The sequence below is a fragment of the Mugil cephalus genome, chromosome 7, assembly GCF_022458985.1.
Source record: "Mugil cephalus isolate CIBA_MC_2020 chromosome 7, CIBA_Mcephalus_1.1, whole genome shotgun sequence".
In the NCBI taxonomy this organism is placed as follows: Eukaryota; Metazoa; Chordata; class Actinopteri; order Mugiliformes; family Mugilidae; genus Mugil; species Mugil cephalus.
This window is the reverse complement of record NC_061776.1, coordinates 22,430,163-22,451,713: the sequence shown is the minus strand read 5'-3', so window position 1 is coordinate 22,451,713 and position 21,551 is coordinate 22,430,163. Positions and strand designations below refer to the sequence as shown.

At 41.9% G+C, this 21,551-nt stretch overlaps 1 protein-coding gene across 1 annotated transcript in view; it reads left to right on the top strand.

The window, feature by feature from the left end:
* Positions 1 to 3,335: 3,335 nt before the first annotated feature.
* The window catches only part of LOC125011389 (probable G-protein coupled receptor 158), a 59,981-nt gene continuing 41,765 nt past the window's right edge, over positions 3,336 to 21,551 (top strand). The window contains exons 1-2 of the mRNA XM_047590584.1: positions 3,336 to 4,948; positions 12,159 to 12,264. Coding sequence (XP_047446540.1) covers positions 4,092 to 4,948; positions 12,159 to 12,264 — 963 coding nt within the window. The 5' untranslated portion in view covers positions 3,336 to 4,091. The remainder of the gene's footprint in view (positions 4,949 to 12,158; positions 12,265 to 21,551) is intronic.

Genomic DNA, 21,551 nt, shown 5'->3' with positions numbered 1-21,551 from the left:
AAGTTCACTTACAGAGACACTGTTGACTGCTTCGTCACATTCATAAACATGGAGATGGAGAGATGTGTCTGAAAGTGAAGGAGGTGTTGTTGTGACAGTAAACTATAATTCCCACCTATGAATGTTCCAAATGCATAGAAATGTAGAACATTTGATAGAACATTTCAAACCTGGAAAAAAATGAGCTTCATGGGATTAAACCCGGTTGAGATTCGCAGTATAAAATGCAAATCCATACTGTTGCGTACCATAGTTATTGATGTCTTCTACAGTTAGTGTTGAGTTGTAGTCTTCTATTGAAACACACCCTTAAAAAAACTGGACACATTAAAACCTCGGGTCACCTCCCCACTGAACATACCGTCGCTTGCTTTAGTTCAGATGCAGCTCACTGCAGGGGTGCGGATGCAAAACAGATCCCTGCGTGCTCGGGGTGGGGGGAAAGAATCCTCTTGCTCCGAGGCACCTCTTTTCACTCCTTCGCTCTCTTCTGAGGAAATCGGAAGAAACCTCTGGGAGAACAGAGGGTGTGGGTGAAAAGAACGGCTGGTACAGCAGCCTCTGCCAGTGTTGCGGTTGCATGGGCCCAAGTTGTAAAGCATGCAGATGAAGCAGCAAACGCCCATCAAATATTCATCAGACCAGGGGAGGCAGCGCAAAAAAAAAAAAAAAGACGAAATAAGGAGCAGGAGCAGTCACTTTGTGCATCCTCTCGTCACTTCCGCCCGGGTACTCTCTCTCTCTCAACTTCTCTTCTCCTCTACTAACTTCCTTGCTGCATGCACACCTTCTTATGAAGCCTGGAGGCTCCAGTACGCCGAAAATGTAGCTAGGCGAGTGATTTTTAGGATTTACATGCACATTCCTGTCTGCTCTGATACCAGTGATCAGGATCGATTGGTCTGAGGTGTGTGTATACTGTAGTTCTAGTTGCACATGCTGCCAGAGCAGACAGGCTCCAGTCCTCATTACTGGCTGCAGCGGACAGCATGGGGAGATCTCTGTGTCGTCACCTTCCACTGCCATGGCAACGGCCTGCGAGTCACCGCGGGCGAAGAGCAACACCCATTTACAGTCAGGGGCGGACTTCTGCTCAGACTTGAAGAATGTCAGAGCTGAGTAAGACAGAGGCACAGAAGGACCATAAACAATGCTGTCACGTTTTTTTCTTTTATGATCAGAGGCAGATGGACGCTGTGTGTCTAAGTGTCTAATCACAGACAGGCAGCGTAGACCAGAATGCCCACTCTCGTTTACTCAGTGTGAATAAAAAATGTGTCATACAAATGACTGATCTCATCTCTGACTCCTATTGTTCACGCTTACTCAGATCTTTTCCCATCTGTATATAATGTCTGTTGAGCTCCGACAACGTACAGCGTGCAACATTTAAACAGTGTGGCCATTGTTAAATGGACACCCCTGTCTTTCAGTACTTTAAAACTTGAACTACTTTATAGATTGTATCATTAAAGATAAACTTTAGTAGTAGTGCCCTGACCAAGACTTAAAGACAAAACCTCTTACAGATGATCTAGTAGTGATAGTGTAGTCAGGGCATGACACATGTCCTCTACATGACTCACCAAAATTGAGCTGCACCGGCTAAGGTGATGTGATGATGCACAACACACTGAAAGCATCTCAGGAGGTTTTGATGGTTAAAAAAAAATCAATAAAAAAAATCTTGTGATACATTGGGGCGATTACCACTAACAGCTTACGGGGAAAAAAGAAAAAGAAAAAAAAAAAGATCAAACCTGCTGGCACAGTTTAAGCACAGTTTATATGTTCTACCTCCCATAATCCCAAAACATGCTTATGGTTTAAATGATGATTGCGTGTCAATCTTTATTTCCACCGATATATGGAAGTGGGCGCGTCCACGCTCTCAATTGGCCTCGAGAGTGTGAATGGTGGTTTGTCAGTGTATCACAATGAGGTTATCCTCAACCCAGTGATGGCTGGGATGGGCTCCAACCCCCTCCAACCTTCAGGCTAAGCAGTAATAGATAATGGCCTTCACATCACTGTGTTGTGCTCAGAATTGGGTTGGACTCCAGGATCTGTTTTTCAGTCTGCTGCTCAGAGAATTCACCACTGATTTCCTTGTACTGCAGGATTAGGTCCGTGCTCTCCGTCTTCTCTGCTTCAGACTCCCCACTGAGATGATGAACTGAATTATTTGGGAATGTTGTGCCGTATGTTGTGCTGTGTGTGTTGTTTTTGTGTCTTCTTCTGTCTGTTCGCGTCTGTTTATTGTGAGTGTGTCTATTTGTAGCTATAAATTGCCAAAATTGCCAAATTATTGTCCAATAAAATGATTTGAATTAATGAGTGAATGAAAAGTATAGAACAACAACCTGTATATTTGACAGATGGCAACTGAAATATTCTGCAACAACTGAGTCAGTCAGCTGATCTCAACCTGATCTGGTTAAATTTGCTGAAGACAGGACTAAATGCAGAAAGAAACACCTGCAAATACAATGAGCATGACTGTACAGTAAAGGCTTTTGGACTGTCTCTTTGGATTTCCTTGTTTCCTATTTTATTTAGTTAGTTGTACTTCCTGTCTTTGTCTGTGTTCCTTCCCCTGTGATGTTTTCTCCTCCCTAATTGGCCTCACATGTTGTTCCCTTCATTAGTGCTCAGCGTATACATAGCAATGCCTCTCTCTGTGTCAGTTCATCACTTACCTTCGTGTTTCCTTGTGTTTCTGGCCGTTCGCCCTGGATATACAGTACATGTTATACTTCGATGTGTTCGTTCCTGGATGTTTTGTGTTTTTCTATGGTTCCCTCATTCTGAGTTCTGAATTCTGACTTTGACATTGTTTTATGTAGATTATTAGGATTATCCTTCAGGTAGTGTTTCCCTACAAAATATTCTTGCCAAAGTTTTAAAAATAAGCATTTCATTACAGTTCATTTGTCCAATCATCATTAAGACACTGTACAAAATGGTTGTGATTCCTACACCTTTCCTCAAATTAGGATATGTTCATTCTGGATCTTAAAGCTTGTTTACATGATATGACATTAATGCGACTTTAATAAATATATTTTTTATACATTCAAAGCTAGTCATAATTAGTCTGATGTCGTTTTTTGTTTGTATGCTTGTGTCAAGAAAAGATAATGACGTGATAAAACCAGTATCTCATTTTTAAACCTGGTAAAAAAAAAAATAAAATAAAATAAAATAAAAAAAAACAGTTGGATGCTATTTTTTAGAAATGTTAGAAAAATGTTTTTTTATTCCCTATGTTCTTTCTAGACGTTCAATGTAATCACATATGAGCACATAAAAGCCCCTGCATAGATCCCGTAACAAACAGGAGATACATCCTAGTCTGTTTGCCTCTCACCATCCCCTCTTTTCTTTTGGATTCAGTTTTATTTTGTATTTGTAGATTGAGTCTAATTCCCAGGTTGCTCCTCCGCATCTTCATCCCTCAAGGCTCTGCTTCATCACCACAGCCACTCTCGTGTTTCTTCCTACGGGCGCTACTTTCAGCACCGGACAGCTCCCATCGTTTCCCACGCTCCGCCCACCTCCGGCAGACTGGCAGTAAGAAACAACCACACACACACCGGTGGGCGACACTTCAGGTGGCCTATTAGGATTTTATTGGGAGGGACGGAACTTCAAGAACAATTTGCTCCCTTCCTCGTCGTTCCACTCCTCTCACATGGATCTCGATAGGAGTATAAAAAGAGAGCCCTCGCTTATGCTTCGTACGAATGGATCGCGGACTGATGGAGAGACGGCGTTGTTGTTTTTTCATGAGTTGGGAGGCTGGGGGCTGTCTGGGCAGCTGTTGTGATCACATTGTGTTATTATAAAAAACGGAACAGAAGAGAGGGAAAGTCTGCGTTCTCTTGGGCTCAGACAAAAGATGCACGGATGAGGAGTGTTTGGTCGTTTTTCAGCTTGATCCTGGGTATGCAATCCAAACATTCTCTGGCGTTTTAAAGTGTTTGTAATCTCTTGAAGCAGCAGAAGAAAGAGGGTGCCTTTGGTAATGCTCGCCACACTTTACGAAGTGGCCACAGTGTCTCCTCAGTGCCTGTGATAAGGAAGGAACGATGGCTCTCCTAGTCGTCCCTCTGCTCCTGCAAACGGGACTCGTTCTGGGATCAAACTATGGTTACGTGGAGTGGTCCGATAATGACCGGGACGAGAAGAACCCACCAGTCTTCAGCACCCAAAACATCAACAGGGAGCCGCCCCACCACCACCCGACCTACTCGGTACCTGCCACCGAGCGCACGGTTGTGGCGCACAAAATTGAGGAGGACTTACCGAGAGTGGTGACCGCTTTCCTGCACACAGGGGACTCCTCGGCGCTGAGACAGGTCAACTGCTCCCGGAGGTACGAGCTGAGCAGCCTGCGAGGCGGCCTGCACGTCGCCTCCCACTATTCCCTGCACAGCATTCTGGACACCGTAGCGCACGCCACGAACTTCCTAAATATGATCCTGCAGACCAACAGGTCCCGGGAGCAAACCTTCCGCAGAGACATCCACTGGTACCACGCGCTGGTCCAGAGCATCCTCGAGGGGGATCCCAAGATCCACAGGGCGGTGGTGACCTTACACACGGACGCGCCGACGCCGGGGCCACACGTTTTCCTCCAGGCCACAAGGACCGAGAAGGAGGTGGTGTTGCAGGACCTGTCCAGCTCCGCGCACCGTCACCTGAAGGGCAGGGGTCCGGAGGCGGACTGGTTTAATGAGTTTAGGGACGGCAGGAGATTCCCCATGCACAGAAGAATCCCGGACGAATCAGGGTACAAGAAGGGAAGTTACCTACTGGACAAAAACCAAATCAAGTGGTCTGCGCCTTACCTGGAGTGTGAGCATGGGGCGTTTGTGCCTTACTGGCTGCTCACCTTGTCTGCTGGCTTCTATGGACTGAAGAGCAACACAGCGCCAGAGTTCAGGTGAGTTTGTACAGCGTGTGAATTTACTCTTCATCCTTATGCACAACAACACTGTTTGTATTACATGTATTAAAGGAAAAGCATTTTAGGCTACAAATGATTGATTGTCAACCAAGACTCAATTAAAATAGGAATCCATCTGGACTGCTAATACCTAATAAAAACACATGGTGTAAAAGCATCTTCACAGGTACAGTTTGACTTGCCTCATTTAATATTCCTACCTGACAAAACACAACTGTGCCTCTCTGTAGCAGCAGCCTACAAACCGAGGAATACTGCAGGCTTTTACTCACTGTGTTGTTAAGTGAAGGGATCTATGCAAGCTGGCAGTTGTGTATGTGGGCAGCAGGTAGGTGTATGAAAACACCCAGTGATCTCATATTTCAAGGCTCCAGTCCAAGAGTGTCTTGATAAGATCGATTGAATCATGAATAAACAATGCAATATCAACAGCTTGCATTACAAACCTACACCTAAACCGCACAGATCAGCCGCAAATTAAAATCATTGACAGGAGAAGTAAATAACACTGACCACGTGACAGTGTTCAATATTCTGCTGGGAAGCCTTTGGACCTGGCGTTCATGGATGTTACTTAGACATGTATCATCCACATAGACCAGACCAGGCACCCCCACCCCATAGTAATGACACTCCTTGATGGCAGCATCCATCCCCAGTGGGCACACACAAAAACAGTCTAGGAACAACCCAAAAAAACATGAAGAACAGCACAAAGCGTTGACCTGGCCCTCAAATTCACTAGATCCTAAACTGATCGAGTATCTGTGGGATGAGACTCCTCTCCTCAATCCATTCGACCCAAAGGCCCCCACTAACAACATCCTGTTACCAAACACCACAGGACACCCTCAGAAAAGCCATGTCTATTCTCTGATGAGTCACAGCTGTTATGAAGGCACAAGGGAGACTTACACAATATTAGGATGGTGGTTATAATGTTATGCCTGATCAGTGAGTCACTGACAGATATGTCAGTATTTTCAGTAATGTCACACAAATCACTCAAACAGACACACCTGCGTTTTCATCACTTTAGAGGACATTGCATTGACTTAGATTAGTTTTCTTTGGTTTCACCTTAAATCAAATCCTCATACAAAAATGTAAGGATAATGTCATGGAGATTTGTGTTTCCCTCTGTGGGGAGGAGGGATCCCTACAGTGTGACTATTTAATTGCATTCATGTCCCCACAGTGTATCTAATACAAATGCATAGACAAAAATCTATTCACACCTCCAGCAAGTTGTTAAGTACAATCTACAATATCTGCGGCTACGGAGCAAACACGACAAGTTGGATTTTGGCAAACGGTGCTCAGTGGTTTGTAGGCAGCAGTGTGTCGTGCTTGTGGTTTGGGCCTCAGCCTGGCACGCATCCACCCGGTTGACGTGTCCCCGAGCAAAGTGCTGCATCACTATCTGCTCCAGGGACAGTCATTCTCGCAGCTTCATGACGCGTCCATGGAGCTGCTATGGACTTTTTTAGGGGAATCGTGCAGCATCATTCTTTGTTATCGCTGCAGAAGGTGTGATGAAGATGGCTGTGGACATTGCCACAGAATCAGATTTAGCAGAATCCTCTCACTCCTCCTTAGCTTTTATTGAAATCTTACAGGCATTTACTGCTGCTTCTCAAAAGTTAAGCATCTCTCTTACAGTCTTCTGTGATGACTCAGACAATCCGTCTGTGACACCTTGTTCATCTCTGTAAAGGGTTTATTGCTGTCTGGGATATTGCCCATAAAAAGCCACCAACACATTGCCATTAGGATGTTTAAATTGTGGTGAAATAGAAGACCTGCCTAAGGCGTCCGAAAATGTTAAGTGCGATTAAATGAATTTAGTGAACAAATTCATAATTAAATCAAATGACTATTTCCCACTCAGCCGAGAGCGTTTTGAGAGAGTTTAAATGGTGATGTGACATTTTACAAGGGACTGCGATCTGTGACATTTAGAAGGAAAGTTTGATTCATGCATTAAATCCCATTTGTGAGGTTGCATAAGAATATCGAGAAGACACAGGATTACAGAGAAGTGATTCCTGCAGTGTTTTTGCTCTCTGAAGCAGCAGTTATTTTTAGTAGCTGACTTTTTGGAAGGGAAAATGTTAGGCATTGCCAGAGCCGTGTTCCTTTTTTCATTTTTCAACTAAAAAGATTACTAGAGCTTTCAATCACGAAACACAATTTTTTTATCAGTGATTAGAGTTGGCGCAGGTGTTCTCTGACATGCAGGCTCAGAAGGTGATATGATCTGAACACTTATGAGGAATTCTTGACCAATTTGCTTAAAGCACGACAGTTTACCCCTGTTTGGAAAAACGGCTATAGATGAAACGACAGCTGCTGTGAGTGCTTGTCAATAGATTCATCTCCATATGTCGATGAAATCAACTCTTTAAACGAGATGGAAAAATATAGTAAGTGGACTTCAGGGAGAATCCTGTGCTGTTAGTGATGTGGTTTGAGGTTTATCAGAAGTGGCTGTGAAGTCAGCATGAGGAGCTAAGACAGAAGTCAAGTTAAAAGGGAAAACAGTGTAATGGTTGTTCACAGTCTCCTCTGTAAATTGAGTATAAATCTTTGGCTGCATCTAGTTGTGCAGTTGCAGTGGCTGTTTTTCTCCTCACTCTGCTGTGCAAATGCTGAGTTGTGTTCTGCTACTCCATGCGCTTATCTCAACCCTGTGATGACATTTCTAAAAATAGTAAGTTGGTCGACTCTGGACAGAAAATCATAAACTGGTGTAGATGATGGAGTCACTCCCTCCATGTCTTCTACTTTCTATCTCAAAGCAACACTTCTCACTGTTTTCGCTGGCCAAATATACATTTCATTCAGTTCACATAAAGACTATGACGGGCAGGAGCTGTAAACCTAATCAGAGTAAAAGTGGCAGACTTTGGGGATAATGGTAGGTGGGGAAGACTGCTTTGAGGCAGGGTGTGATCATTAGTTTACATTCAGTGTTGCTGTGTTGCTTATGCAATTCACAAGCAACAATTTGATATCTGTAAATCACAAGCACAATAAAACACAGAAATCTAAACAAAGCCAAAAGAAAGAAATCATAGGATCATTTAGAAGAATCCAGTCCTGAGGAGAGAAAACATACTCACCAAGAGACTAACATCTATGGTCCATTTTTGGCATGAAAAATAAATACCTCCATCAGGCATAACATTATGACCACCTTCTTAATATTGTGTAGGTTCCCTTGTGCTTCCAAAACAGGTGAAAATGGACATGGGTCTTCTGAGGGTGTCCTGTGGTGTCTGGTAACAGTATGTTGTTAGTGGGGGGCCTTTGGGTCCTGTGGGTGGAGGGGAGGGGTCTCTGTGGATCATCCCACAGATACTTGATCAGTTTGGGATCTAGTGAATTTGGAGGCCAGGTCAACACATTTTGATGTTCTTCATGTTTTTTGAGTTCGTCCTAATCATTTTTTTTGTGTGTGTCAAGGAGTGTTATTGCTATGGGGTGGGGGTGTCTGGTCTGGTCTAGGTGGGTGACACATGCCAAAGTAACATCCAGACCCAGCAGATCATTGTATTGTCACAAGATGATCAATGTTATTTACTTCTTCTGTCAGTGGTAAGAATTTTATGCCTGATTTGTGTATTTTTGAGCATAGTGCTCTCACTATTTTGGTCCAAACAACTGCAAAAACTCTTGGGTGGATAACAAAGACATTTTGGATTTTGATAGTACCCCTTGTTTCTACTAGGGCCATCCGCATTTTTTTTTATCACATTTGTGTTTCTCTGTGAAGTGTCTACACAACGACTGGATACATCCCTTAAGTTTCAACAACGTACAGTCATCGGTTACAGTGTAAATAACTGCAAATAGAATCCTTTTCCCATCAGTTTTATCTGTGTGTTGTGTTTATTGCTTGTATCACCATGTTAACACACTCAGCTGGGTTTGTGACTATAATACTGTAAACTGCATGTTCCAGCGGGTGGCATGACGTTGCGATTAAGGGAGAGACAGAACACTTGAAGAATCTCAAATGGAGATCTTTTGGACAAGTCGGAAACACAGGGTCGGGGTCGCAGTTCCAGCTATGTGGTGACAGGTGGTCTTTGTATCTGTAGTGTGTCTGTATCTGAATTCCTAACTTGAATTAGCAAGACATCGATGGCTCTGATGGGAAGAAGATGTTGGTTAAGTCACAGCACTCTGGATTGAGTCATAAATTGAGTTGGTGCTGTGAAACCTTTCACAACATCATAGGGTATAGTGTTCTTTTAAAAAATTACATCAGATTTTATGTCCAGGTGACCATGGATGATATAAACGGTGGCCCTCTCATTCTTTTCATACCATATACCATATCATACCAAATAACTGCTCTGGCTTGTTTCCAAGATGGCCGCACAGTGTCAAGAATATTCTGTAAGATCTTTGATACAACTTCACTGAGCTACTAATATGGATTCCTGGATTAGATTGGGGTTTCCATAGCTACAAGTGAGAGAAAGGAGCATAATCCACAAACATCCATCTTGTTTAAGGAGCAATTATGTCATATGCGTCTTGAATTGAAAGAAAAACTCTTCCGGTTGTACTGAGAAAAGAGACTTACTTTAATGTTTGAAATAATATGTTCTTCATTAGCAGAAATATTAGTGAGCAAGTTGTGGCCTCAATGACCTTAAGTAGCTATAATGCGATACCAAAGTTTTTTTTTGTCACTTCAAGGTACAAGCCCGTTTTCATCCCTCTCTTTCAGTCTGTCTGTGTACATGTGGCCAAAGCGTTTCTCCGTGGCTGTTTGTTCCACTTCCCAGCAGGCAGATGGAGGTACAGGTGTCAGACTTCACACCACAACAAAGGAGAGAGAGAGAGAATGCGTGTGAGTGTGCAGAAGAAGACAGCGTCCCGCACGTGTGTGTGTGGTGACAGAGAGAGTCATGGAGAAGTTACATGTCTGGGCGACAATAGCTGCAGTGAACTTAGGTCCACCAGTGTAAGTCCCAGACAGTGTTCCTCTGATTATGTATTGCGGTCACATCCCTGAACAGTATTTAACCTTATTCACTCCACAGTGTGGGTATGTGATGGCCCACTGCTGCATATGCCTGCAGTCTCCACATATTAAACTTGTTATTTCTGCCTCGAAGCAGCAAAAGTACAAGAATTTGCCTCATTTTTGCTATGAAAACCTCCCGTATCTGAAATGAATGGAGCCCACATGAAGAGAACACACTACATCTTTTAAAGTGTATGCTTGTGTTTTCAGAGGGAAACACAAGAAAGATAAACTCACAAAATCCATGCTCAAAGGATAATTTGCTATTTTATGTACATGCATTTTGGTAACTGTCGCGAAAATTTCATAGAAATGTTTGCAGACCCACCTCTCATCTCATCTGAATGTTCCATTACTCAATCATTTTAAACATCATCATCCTCTACTATCGCTCATCCTCACTAGTGTTGCGGGGGTTGGCTGGAGTCTATCCCAGCTTTCATCGGGTGAGAGGCGGGGTACACCCTGGACAGGTCGCCAGTCTATCGCAGGCTAACACATACACAAGCCACCATTCACACTCATACTCACACCTAGGGTCAATTTAGAGTCACCAATTAGCCTAACGAGCATGTCTTTGGAGGTGGGAGGAAACCGGAGTACCCGGAGAAAACCCACGCAGACACAGGGAGAACATGCAAACTCCACCCAGAAAAGCTTCTCACTGGGAGGCATCAGTGCTAACCACCAAGCCACCCAACATGATAATCAGTAATGAAATAAAAAAAACAATGCTATGGAGAGCTGCAGAACAGAACATACTGCGTGTGCTGGCTGTGATCTTTCAGGTGGCAAATATTTGGTCCAGACAAGGTTGACATGAGGTGATGGTGCCAGGGTGACCAGACGTCCTCTTTTTCCCAGACATGTCCTCGTTTTGAGACCTAAAAATGTGTCAACTCGAACTTTTAAGTGATTTTAAACTCCGGGATTTTGTTCTTCTACAAACATCAAATGTACGTCGCGCTTCTTTGTGTGTCCCTTAAGGATCCTCTTTTTCTCAAACTCAAATCCCTACATGGCATCCCCACATGATGTCAGCTTGGTGTGTCTGGGCCTCGACAATTCTGGTTGTTTTTCATCTAGCATCATCAGGCCCAACTTCTTGCAACCTTTGCATAAACATAACATTTTCATTATGCTGCGCTGTTGTGTGTGTTAACAAGGGTTGGCATGCTAACATGCTAAACTTGAGGTGAGCAGGGACGAGGTAGCCAAGTGGTACAACAAGAGATGTACATGAGGTGAGTAGACCTGGTGAGGAAAAGTTTCAACAACATATGGTCATCGGTTACAGTGTAAATAACAGCAAATAGAATCCTTTTCCCATCAGTTTTATCTGTGTGTTGTGATTACTGCTTGTATTACCATGTATGAGATCATCAAGTAAAAATAGTTAGGAAAGAAATCTGCAAAATATCGGTAAAAACCTGCTACAGCATCATTCAGATATTGTTCAAAATTCACCATAATATACGTCTTAATTAATAAGATTAATTAAGACGTATCAGATGTAAAAACAACATTTTATTTTTGTGTCAGAGGAAAATAAAGCATATTTTACTACTACGCTTCTTATTGATTAAAGAAATGGCCTAACTTAATAAACATTGCTTCTATTTAATTGTTTCTCTATCTTTATCTTCCTCCTTTCCTCTTCTTTATTAATCATCTTCTAACTGTAAATTTATTTCCCATTTTTAACGTATTTCATTCATTTCTCTCTATTACCTCCCTCCTTTCTCCTGCCACTCACACCTTTGAGCTTACTTCCCCTGGGCGATGCTCTTCCTGTTCTTTTTAATTTTCCTGTCTTTCATTCTGGCCTTATCTGCCTCTGCACCCTCCCCTTGCTTCCTCTCCCTCAAATGATTTGCTTAACCTCATACAATTTTGTCACCTCTTCTTCCTCTCTCTTCTCATTTCTACTACATATCCGTCCTTCGTTTTTTTTATCTTCTCTCTCTCGCCTTCCCTCTGTTTCACCTTTCCATTTTTTTATTTCCTCAATGATAACACATATCTGAGTCTGCATTTTCTATTATGTTTTTTGCCTATAATTTAATCCGGTCATCATTTTTATGAGTTTCTTTCCCTCTCCCTCTTTCTCTCCTCCTTTCATTCTTTCTTTCTCTCTATCAGGGGCGTCGTTCGTGTGGATGTGAACCTTCAGGACGTAGACATCGATCAGTGCTCCAACAGTGGCTGGTTTGCCGGCACTCATCGCTGTAACCTCACCAGTATGGAAGTAAGTCTGCTCCACAGTGTTTTTTTTATCACAATCACTGCAACGATAGTGCTCTCTATATTCTTTACTAATGATTTTTTGCAATTTTGGTGTGGTGTAAATGTAATGAAATCAATGTATTTCATGGTTATGTTCAACCATTGGTCCGTTCATACGTAATGCACTCTGCTCATAAGTGTCCTTACTACCTGCTCCAGTGCTAAAATCCAGTCATAAATGTGCCCAAAAAACAGACAGCAAAAGTAAAGTCATGAAGCACTTTTGATTTGAACCATTCCTGCTGGAAAATGGTACTTATCACAGTGTATTTGGGTTGCTTATCGACTTCACTAGAACCAACTGACCAAAACCATCTGAAACGTATAGCTGTCCATTTACTTAGGAACAGCCAGTGTAGTGTAAAATCAAGGGAAAGTTGCAATGAATGAAAGTTGCAGGGCCTACACAGTGGATCTGAATCTCAGCAAATTTATCAGATGTAATGTTTAGTGTGTGATAGGGATTGTGCCAGTTCAGATTTTTTGGAACAGAGTGACTATGTGGTGGAAGTTAAGTCGACACTGACTAGTCGCTGATGACGTCACTAATAAAAACACAGTTGAAGGTAATATTTTGCGACAATGAAACCTATATTCCTGACCTGAATACATATGCTGACAATAAACAGCTCATATTCTACATACAGTGTTCTGTAGATATGTATAGGCCGTATAAAAACTGGCTGCAACTCAGCACCATCCATCACCTTTAACAGTTCTCCTCAGCATGTTGTAAGATGGGATGGTGTAGCCAGTTTAGAAAAATTCAGTATTTCTCTGAAGCCGTCTCTGTGTACCTCAACTGAAGGTCTTGTAACTTGACTGACAATGAAGTTCACCAGTAAATTGTTGTTTTACAGTTACCTTCTCGCAGGATGAGGGAAGTATCTGCTGTCCAGTTAGCAGATACCTTTTCAGATGAGATTGCGTTACAGTAGTACTTTTGCTGTATTTCAGGACTGACTTACATATGTTACATGACAAGGTAGACCGGACATTGGGTACTACTGCAACTGCTGCTAGTTTGCCGCAATAACCCACTGAGCCCCTCACCTGTCTCCTCCATACTGGCATCCATATCATTACTGTCATTGACTTGTTGACGTTATACTTAAAGCGTCATAGCACAGCAGTGAAGTCAACAAACAGACTAGTATACCCCCTGCTGTGTTACCATCTTACTTTAGCATGCTAGCATTTACTAATTACTGCAACACCATGCAGATAGTATAGCAGGTGATCATTTTTATAGATATTTGGTAGTATATAGACTTAATGGCAGTACATCAATACGAGTATAAGTCTGTACACTGGTGTGATCCAGAAATATTTTGTAACAGTCAGTCAGAACAGCAGGGGATTACCTCAGTCAGTATGAACCATCTTTAAAAAGGCAATGGCAAAATTTTGTGGTCCTTCATTCAATGTTGAGATCTTTCAGAATGAATCTAAATGGGGAACTGAAAACCAGAAAGACATTACCATGCATAGAGCCACAATGCTTGCAGTTGCTGCCATCAGTGCATGGAAACATGTCTAAGAAAACCAAACACACGCTAGACTACAAACCGAGACGGTTCCGGGAGACTGTCTTGCAGGGATATTGCCGAGAATACGACGGTTGTCGGTGACATGTGTGTCCTCTCCAAGACATGGTTGGATTTTTTTTTAATCTGTGTGGCCACTGTGATGGAACTGGCAGCAGACATATATCTCGTTTTGTCACTTTCCGGGGTGACGGAGAGACAGAGAGCGTGGAGTTAGCTCTGTCTGAGGGAGCGTCTGTGTGCGCAGCATGCACGTGAGCGGGGCTCGCCTGTCCCTCGCGTCACTGTCAATGTGTTAGTTTTATGTGAGCCTCCCTCACTCCATCAGAGCAGGGTGGCTGCTCAGGCTTGCGTGGTATGTTGTTGGCCATATGATGTATAATAAATGCAGTGTAATGGATTGCTGCAAGATGATATGAATAATTGACCGTACTCTTTGTCTATATGCCCGTCCCCCATCTTGGCATATCATGGAGGGGGGCTACAGAGGAGACAGAGCAGGTCTCCATGTTTGTCTCGATGTGTTTCCTCTGCATTGTTCCATTTCGATTCCATCTCTCTCATGGCTGCTGTCTGGTAAACTGAATTCTGTCTGTGGTGTGGTAGCTAGATCATGTGCAAGTGGCGTGTGTGGTGTATTTCTGTTATCATCACAATAGTGGGCGGAGACAGTCCTCCGAGTCAGTTCAGGATACAATTTGTAGCCTTGTGCGTTTTTACGTCTTTAAATTTGCCTTTAAAACGCTGTTAATAAACTTGAACATCGGGAGAGGACAGTGTCAAATTATCCTTGCAGAGCGTCCCACATTACTCTTTTCACTCTGATTCATTTGCTTCACCCACCATATCTGGCAAACCGGTACCCAACGATTCAGTGCCAGCTTGAAACAGCACTGTTATTTATCTGTCACTGTTTGAAATTAAGAAGCTTAGGGATCAGGAATTAAGGCACTCAGAGAATTAAAACTATATATATTCATCCAGATGTTCTGCCAGAGGGGAAAAGTATTGACCGTGAAACTCTGCAAAACTTCCTCGGCCTCGTCCTTCCATGGATTATTTATTTAGAGTAATGGAATCAACAACCGGACCAGAGTCTTCTGGCAGCATTTATTTAGACATATTACATCTGTTCACTGTATCTGGATGGTTGTTTTCTCAGAATTCTAAAAAGAGGCCAATTCAACAGAAGTTCAGCAGAAATTCCATCTTCTGGGTAGATGCAGAGATACAGAAGAATCATCATGCTAGCATGTTCACACCGGCCACATTTAACAGTAACAGCTCAGTCAGAACAAAAATGTTTCATGTAACCATCTCAGCTGAAAAAGACTCGCCAGATTGGAAGGAATGTTCAATCAGATTTGTAAAGCTGGTGCAAACCTTTGATGATGAGTTCAACATTTAATCTGATGGTTTGTCTGTGGCTGTAGTGAATCCATTCTTTCTGAACACACTTGCCTTGTCCACGGGGGAAAACATCAGGTGATACGACAAGTTTTTTGTTGCATGGAGTTCAAACAAAGCCAGAATTGCTGCAAGGCAAATCTTGTTGATCTACAGTATTTCTATTGAGTAAATTCAGGGCTGGCCATCAAGCTGCAAGAAAACTTCTTCTGTTATAAGTCCAGCAGATTCAATGCTTGAAAGAAAACAAAAGCAAACATAAGATGACTCCACAGGTCTGATTGCCTTTTTTATTTATTTTATTTTTTTTTATTTACCCAGATCTAGACAATTTAGAATCTTTACGCCGGAAAAACAATACAAACAATAAAAAATATTTCTAATTTGTGGCATGGAAGTGAGCACATCTTATCAGATCATTGTCCTAAGTGTAAACAGTTATAATCTCTTACCAGAATATTTTGAAGAAATTTTAGCTCATGACTTTGATAATGATCCTTATCCAAGATCAGCAGGTTTAAAATCTTACTTGGTTACAGTGTGTAGCTTGTTAGTACAATTCTGTAACATTTGCTGATGATGACTTAATGCTTTACACATATGCTTCTGTAAATCTGGTTTTGGATGGGTGAGAATATCAGAGTTAGAAACTGAAGTGATCCAGAGTTGGTAGAATCTTAATGAGGAAAGTAAATATATGACAAATTTAATCTTCATCGGGCTGAAAGGCTTGGATGCTACTAAAGAACATGGAAATACAGGTTCTTTTGACAAAGAATGTGACTGATAAACAGTATAGACCGATTCCTAATATTCTGTAGGTCTCCCTTGTGCCTCCAAAACAGTTGTGACTCAGTGTTATTTAATTCTCCTGTCAGCGGTTTTAATGTTATGGTTGATTGGTGTATGTTCACTGAGTGTTTCATTTCATAAATGTTTTCAATTTCTAATGTGAAAATGCTCAGTGTCTTGTCTCTTTATTCTCACCCCTGACATTTGTCATTTTGAGCCCAGTACTCCTCTTGTGGGATTTTCCGCCAGTTTTCCTCATCAACTCAAAGTTCAAAAACAGCTTCTTGGAAAGAATATTTGACGGCTAAATAGAATTTCATAAACAATACACACGAAGTAGGAAAAAGTACCTTTTGTCCCACTGTCCCCATTAAAAAACTGTTAATTTCTAAATCTCGTTAAATACACTTTTTGGGAAATGGGCTGTGGAAAGTCAGTATGTGGCTCATTGCTTTCCCCATCCACTACAAACACAGCCCGGGGCTCTGTCTCACAGAGAAATATAATAATGAGACAGTCTCTGGTAATGTGATTGAGCATCATACGTTCTCCTCAGTGTTCAGAGAGTAATACTAACAATTCTCTTCTCATTGTCTCTACGGTGTAATGGTTCAGTCACTTTGGAGCTTAACACATTTTTATCTTAATGCATTGCAGTTTTACTCCAGCATACTGGACAAAGGCCCATTTACAGCAGTGTCCTCTTTGTTAAACAGGCTATTTAGTGAAACAAGGAGGGGTTTAGGGAGGTTTCATTATGCCAATTAATGTAACCCAGTTGTATGTCTCACCATAATAAAACATTAACCTTGATTGCTTTTGAATCACCTGTATTTATAAGTTGCTTGTTGAGATAATGAGAAGCAAGGTTTTTTTTGTTTTTTGTTTTTTTTCGGCCACTTTGGGAAAACACAAGCTGTGCCTGCTAACGTGCCACCTAACAACTGCATATTTCCACATCCAGCAGACACTCTATAGGACATTAGTATTTATTTAATGATTTTTAATTTAATGATCTTTTATTTTTCATTTGGTCTCCACCAGCTCAACAGTTAGCATCATTTGCTAACTCACCATCGTGTTTTTTGGTGCTTACATGTAACATACAGAAAGTCTGTCGAACCAGGAATCAAACTAATTTTAGTTCAGGGGACACACTCTGCCCAATTTGATCTCAAGGGGGCTGGATCAGTAACACAATAGCTTATTAACTTGTAAATAATTAACTTGTAAATTTCTTAATAAGAGCAAGGTGCACTTTATCTTATTTTATCAAATATTTTCAGCTGATAGCTTCAGTGTAATTTTTGCAAATTCATCCCACGGGCCAGATTGGACCTTCTGACGGGCTGGTTTTGGCCACCGGGTCGTATGTTTTACACCCCTGATCTGCTGCATCTGTTGAATTGTTGATGCGAGTTTACAACGGTAGATATACCTCCCAAGAAAATAACTACAGAATCGTTAACAAGCCTGTACAAAGCAATCCCTGCTGGCAGTTACATCATTTTAAAGTCAATTGTCCACGATAATGCTACTAATACAGCTTGTTAAGACGTGCTTTGGACATTTGCTGCTGGACATGAATTGTAAGTTGATGTACAGTAGTTCAGTTGTAATTTTACTAGGTGTCGTGAGTAAACATTGGTTGGGACACATCAAGCTAACAGTCAGGTGTTTTCTGTAGGTCGCTGAGCATTGGGGGCCCTAGTTTTTCCTGTGTCCCACACCTTTTTGGGCCTCTGTCGCCATTTTTTTGGATTGATGGCAGAATAAGTTGGTAACAAACATCACTCTGGTTGTTCAGCTTAGAGAAGCAGTGCACAAGAAAAAGAAACATTGCTATAATAAAACTTTAAAAAGTGCGCTGTGTGCCATGGACTGTGACTTCCCAGCTTCTTAACCCCCCTAGCTAATCGTAGTGCTTCTGGTTTCCCCCGTACAGTTATTTCCTTTTACAGAGACTCAGAGCATACACTATGTGCCAGCAGGTCATTGACTGGAGTCTTTGGTGTGTTCAAGTACCATTTTTTGGCTGAGACACAGGCGACATGAGGTCGACCTCCATTGGTTGGAGTTCTTTGATGTTGGTTTAATGAGTCCGTACCTTATATCACAGTGACTTCTAGATGGCATAGTTACATAGCACTGATGTTCTCTTGACTGATGCTACCACTTTGGAGTCCATGGCTTCCCATGGTTTCCTCACCACAAGCTCACGAGATCCAGTTGAGGATTATTGTCTTGTAAGCCACGTCCAATCAGCACATCTATTCCTAATACAAAGTACTGGTTTCCACTTATCTCCTCCTGGTACCTGAGGATAACCAAAAATATGCACCATTAAAACCAAGTTAGTTTCAGTGTGTAATACTTACACTACTCCAATTTAAAGTTTTATCTATGAGTTGTGGTTTAAGGTTTTCTGTCCAAGGTTGAGCTTGGTCCGTCTCCTGCTTCTTTTTGGTCTTTCTCTGCCCAGATACAGAAAGAATGTGGAGGACGGCAGGATGTGTCACCATGAACCGAATACAAGACTTCATGCATTATGGATAGTCAGTCGTAAGGGAAGCATCTTACATAAGGAGCCACTGCTTATATAATTAGAGGAAGGCTTGAGGACGATTAGTGGGGGTGATTTGTGGCGGGATGCTTCTAAGTAGGTTTATGTATAATTTCTTTCTCTTTTGTGTGCGTTTTTGAAATAGTTATCATTGTTTGTGCAGTGCGCGTATGCATATATCTGCCCGTACGCATGTTTTCCATGCCCGTCCTGTCGAAACGTGCTGCTGGAGATGCAGGGCTTCAAAGGCAGAGCTCTGCTAATGAGTGTAAACTGCTGTGACAGCCAAAGAGGGTTACCCCTTCTGTGTCTCTCCTGGCTTTCTCTTCTCAATCAGCTACACCACCTCTTCACTCTGGCTTTCTCTTCGTCGCACACTCTCTGTTCACGTGGCTCCTTAAATGTTCCCATCATCATTTCACCTCATCCCTCTTCTGTCCCCCATATTTTGTCTTTTCTAACACCTTACCCCTCTCTCCATTTCCTTGAAGAAGGCAGAAATGTTCCCTCTCTCTGTCAACACGCTGTCCTCCCTTTTTATTCATGTCTTATAGTGTGAACTGGTCAAGTTATAACTGAGAAATACCCTCAATCATTCTTCTTCTACTGCTATAGATGTAAAAAAAAAAAAAAAAAAAAAATCTCTACACGCCTTAATTTGTGGATTTACATTTTTTACATTTTATTATTGGAAAGAGCAATGACATTATTTCTGGCTGCAGCACCGTTTATAATGATGGAGAAGAATTAATCGCCTGGACACATGCGAGCCCTCTCTGCCCCGCTGCAACAGAATCCATCAGTGAGGGGTGAAATACGGAACACGAGTGTAAATATGTGTTTCTGCTTTAGTGTGAGTATTTCGGTGTCCTTATCGAGCCTGGCACATTGCGGAGATAGAGGGAGGATTTAAGCTTCGCAAGTCTTACAGTCGCTAGAAATGCTATATGTAAAGGAAGGAGTACAGCTGAGTGCGAACCCACAGCAGCGTATGCAAATGTTAACACTGACGAGTATCCAGGTCTAAAAAGTCTGCCGAGTTCAGGGTTTGTCTTAATGTTTTTGTCAGGAAAGCAGGTCTGTTTTACCTACACTATCTCTTGTAGGGAAGAATGTGGCACTTTGGGAGCAGAGGAGATGAAAACTAACCTATTACTCTGTGTCTTTTCTTGTTTCATTCTCGTTTATTTTTTATTTAGTTCTTTTTTTTTCTGTTTTGTTCTGCCAGAGGCTTACCATCTCTCCTCAGGGGAGGACGGAGCTATACAGGAAAAGCAAGGCTGAAATGTTTAAGGACATTCTGTAGCTCACCTGTACACCATTAGGTTTTCTTTACCATTAGAGCTTTAGTATTTACATTTTTTTAAAACAAACAACATATATAATATTCATGCATTTTAGTACGTCATTACATTTAACTCTGTATTAAAAAACATTCCTTTCTTCCCGGGATGGCTTGGACTATACATAGCAAAGCATGAATTCACTCTTGTGGATGGCACCATAGCATCAAACAATATTGCCATTTTGAACGGTCCCACACCTCAGCGATGGCAAGACTGAGGATTTTCTTTCCAGATGCACCCACTCATGCAAATGTTTACACTGTTATCATCTATGCAGTACATGCGAAAGAGTCATGGTGATGAGAGCCCACTCTGGCTGACATATTCCCCCGGCTTATATATGGATTTCAAAAAGAAACAGCGTGTACTTATTAAGTCAGAAATGACAGGATGGTGTTGTGGCATCGACACCTTGAATAAATCATGTTCAAAATACATTTTACATGTGACATTAAAAAGAAGAAAGCTGAAGGGGTAATTCCATCCAGGTCTGAAAGATTTCACCCACTATGGGCATGATGATGTATGATGACGTCACCACCGATATGTCCACTCAGACTTGAAAGCGTGGACTGGAAAATGGGGACATGACATCGGACGATAAAGGCTTGGAAGCGTCCACTGAAATGGTGCTTTGAAGTTGAGTTACAAGTAACGGAGAGGATGCAGGGTTTTTGGACTTTCTTACTTAATCCTCTTTGTCCGATGAGGGTGCCATTATAAGCCGCTTGCACTCCTCCTTATGCTTGGCAGCGTGGCGCTTCCCCCCAGGTTAGGTTCATCCTGGCTGCATCTTCTGTCACAGTTTTGCGCCAGGTCACTTTTGGCCTGCCAAGTTTTAAGTTTTATTTTTTTATTTTTGCCCGAAATCTCAGTGGGGTGTGAAGTCAATTAATAAGACATTGTCTAGGAAATGCCAGGAAATGCAACATTTTTTACTTCACCAACATGCATTGAATGATGTGTCAGCCGTGTTTGTTATCACTGTAGATCATAGGTCTTCAACAGGGGGTCCGCGACCCCTTGGGGGTCCACGGAGGTACTGTGGGGGGGGGGGTCGCAAAATTTTTTGGTTGATTATGCATTTTTTAAATTTTGCCCCACAATCAAAAATGATAAAATAAAAAAAAATACAATTTGAACCTGTGAATTATTTGAATAGCTTAAAATTGAATGCAAAATGACAATAATAATAATGTATATTTAGGAATAGCACTAGGCCGAGTTCTGCCGAGAAGGCAGGGGGTCCCTACTTAACCTCTCCCTCAGTTTGGGGGTCCTTGGTCTGAAAAATGGTGAAGACTCCTGCTCTAGATGGACGTTTCACATTATTGCTTTGGATTTTGCACATTTTTGAGCTGAAATGATCTTTTGTTCATCTTGCTGATGATGCTGTGTAAGTAAAACTTACATATTCCTTTGTGTTATAGTAGTAATAATGTGAAAAAACTAAGTTGGTCAGCCAGCTTGCTTTGGAGTGTGTTTGAACCCAGTACCTTGGCATATATTTAAATTCTCTTTTATTTTTTTTAGCAGACCATCTCAGCTTTGACAATATTTCTAATTGTTTTAACAAGGCGTTAGGGTAGCCCAT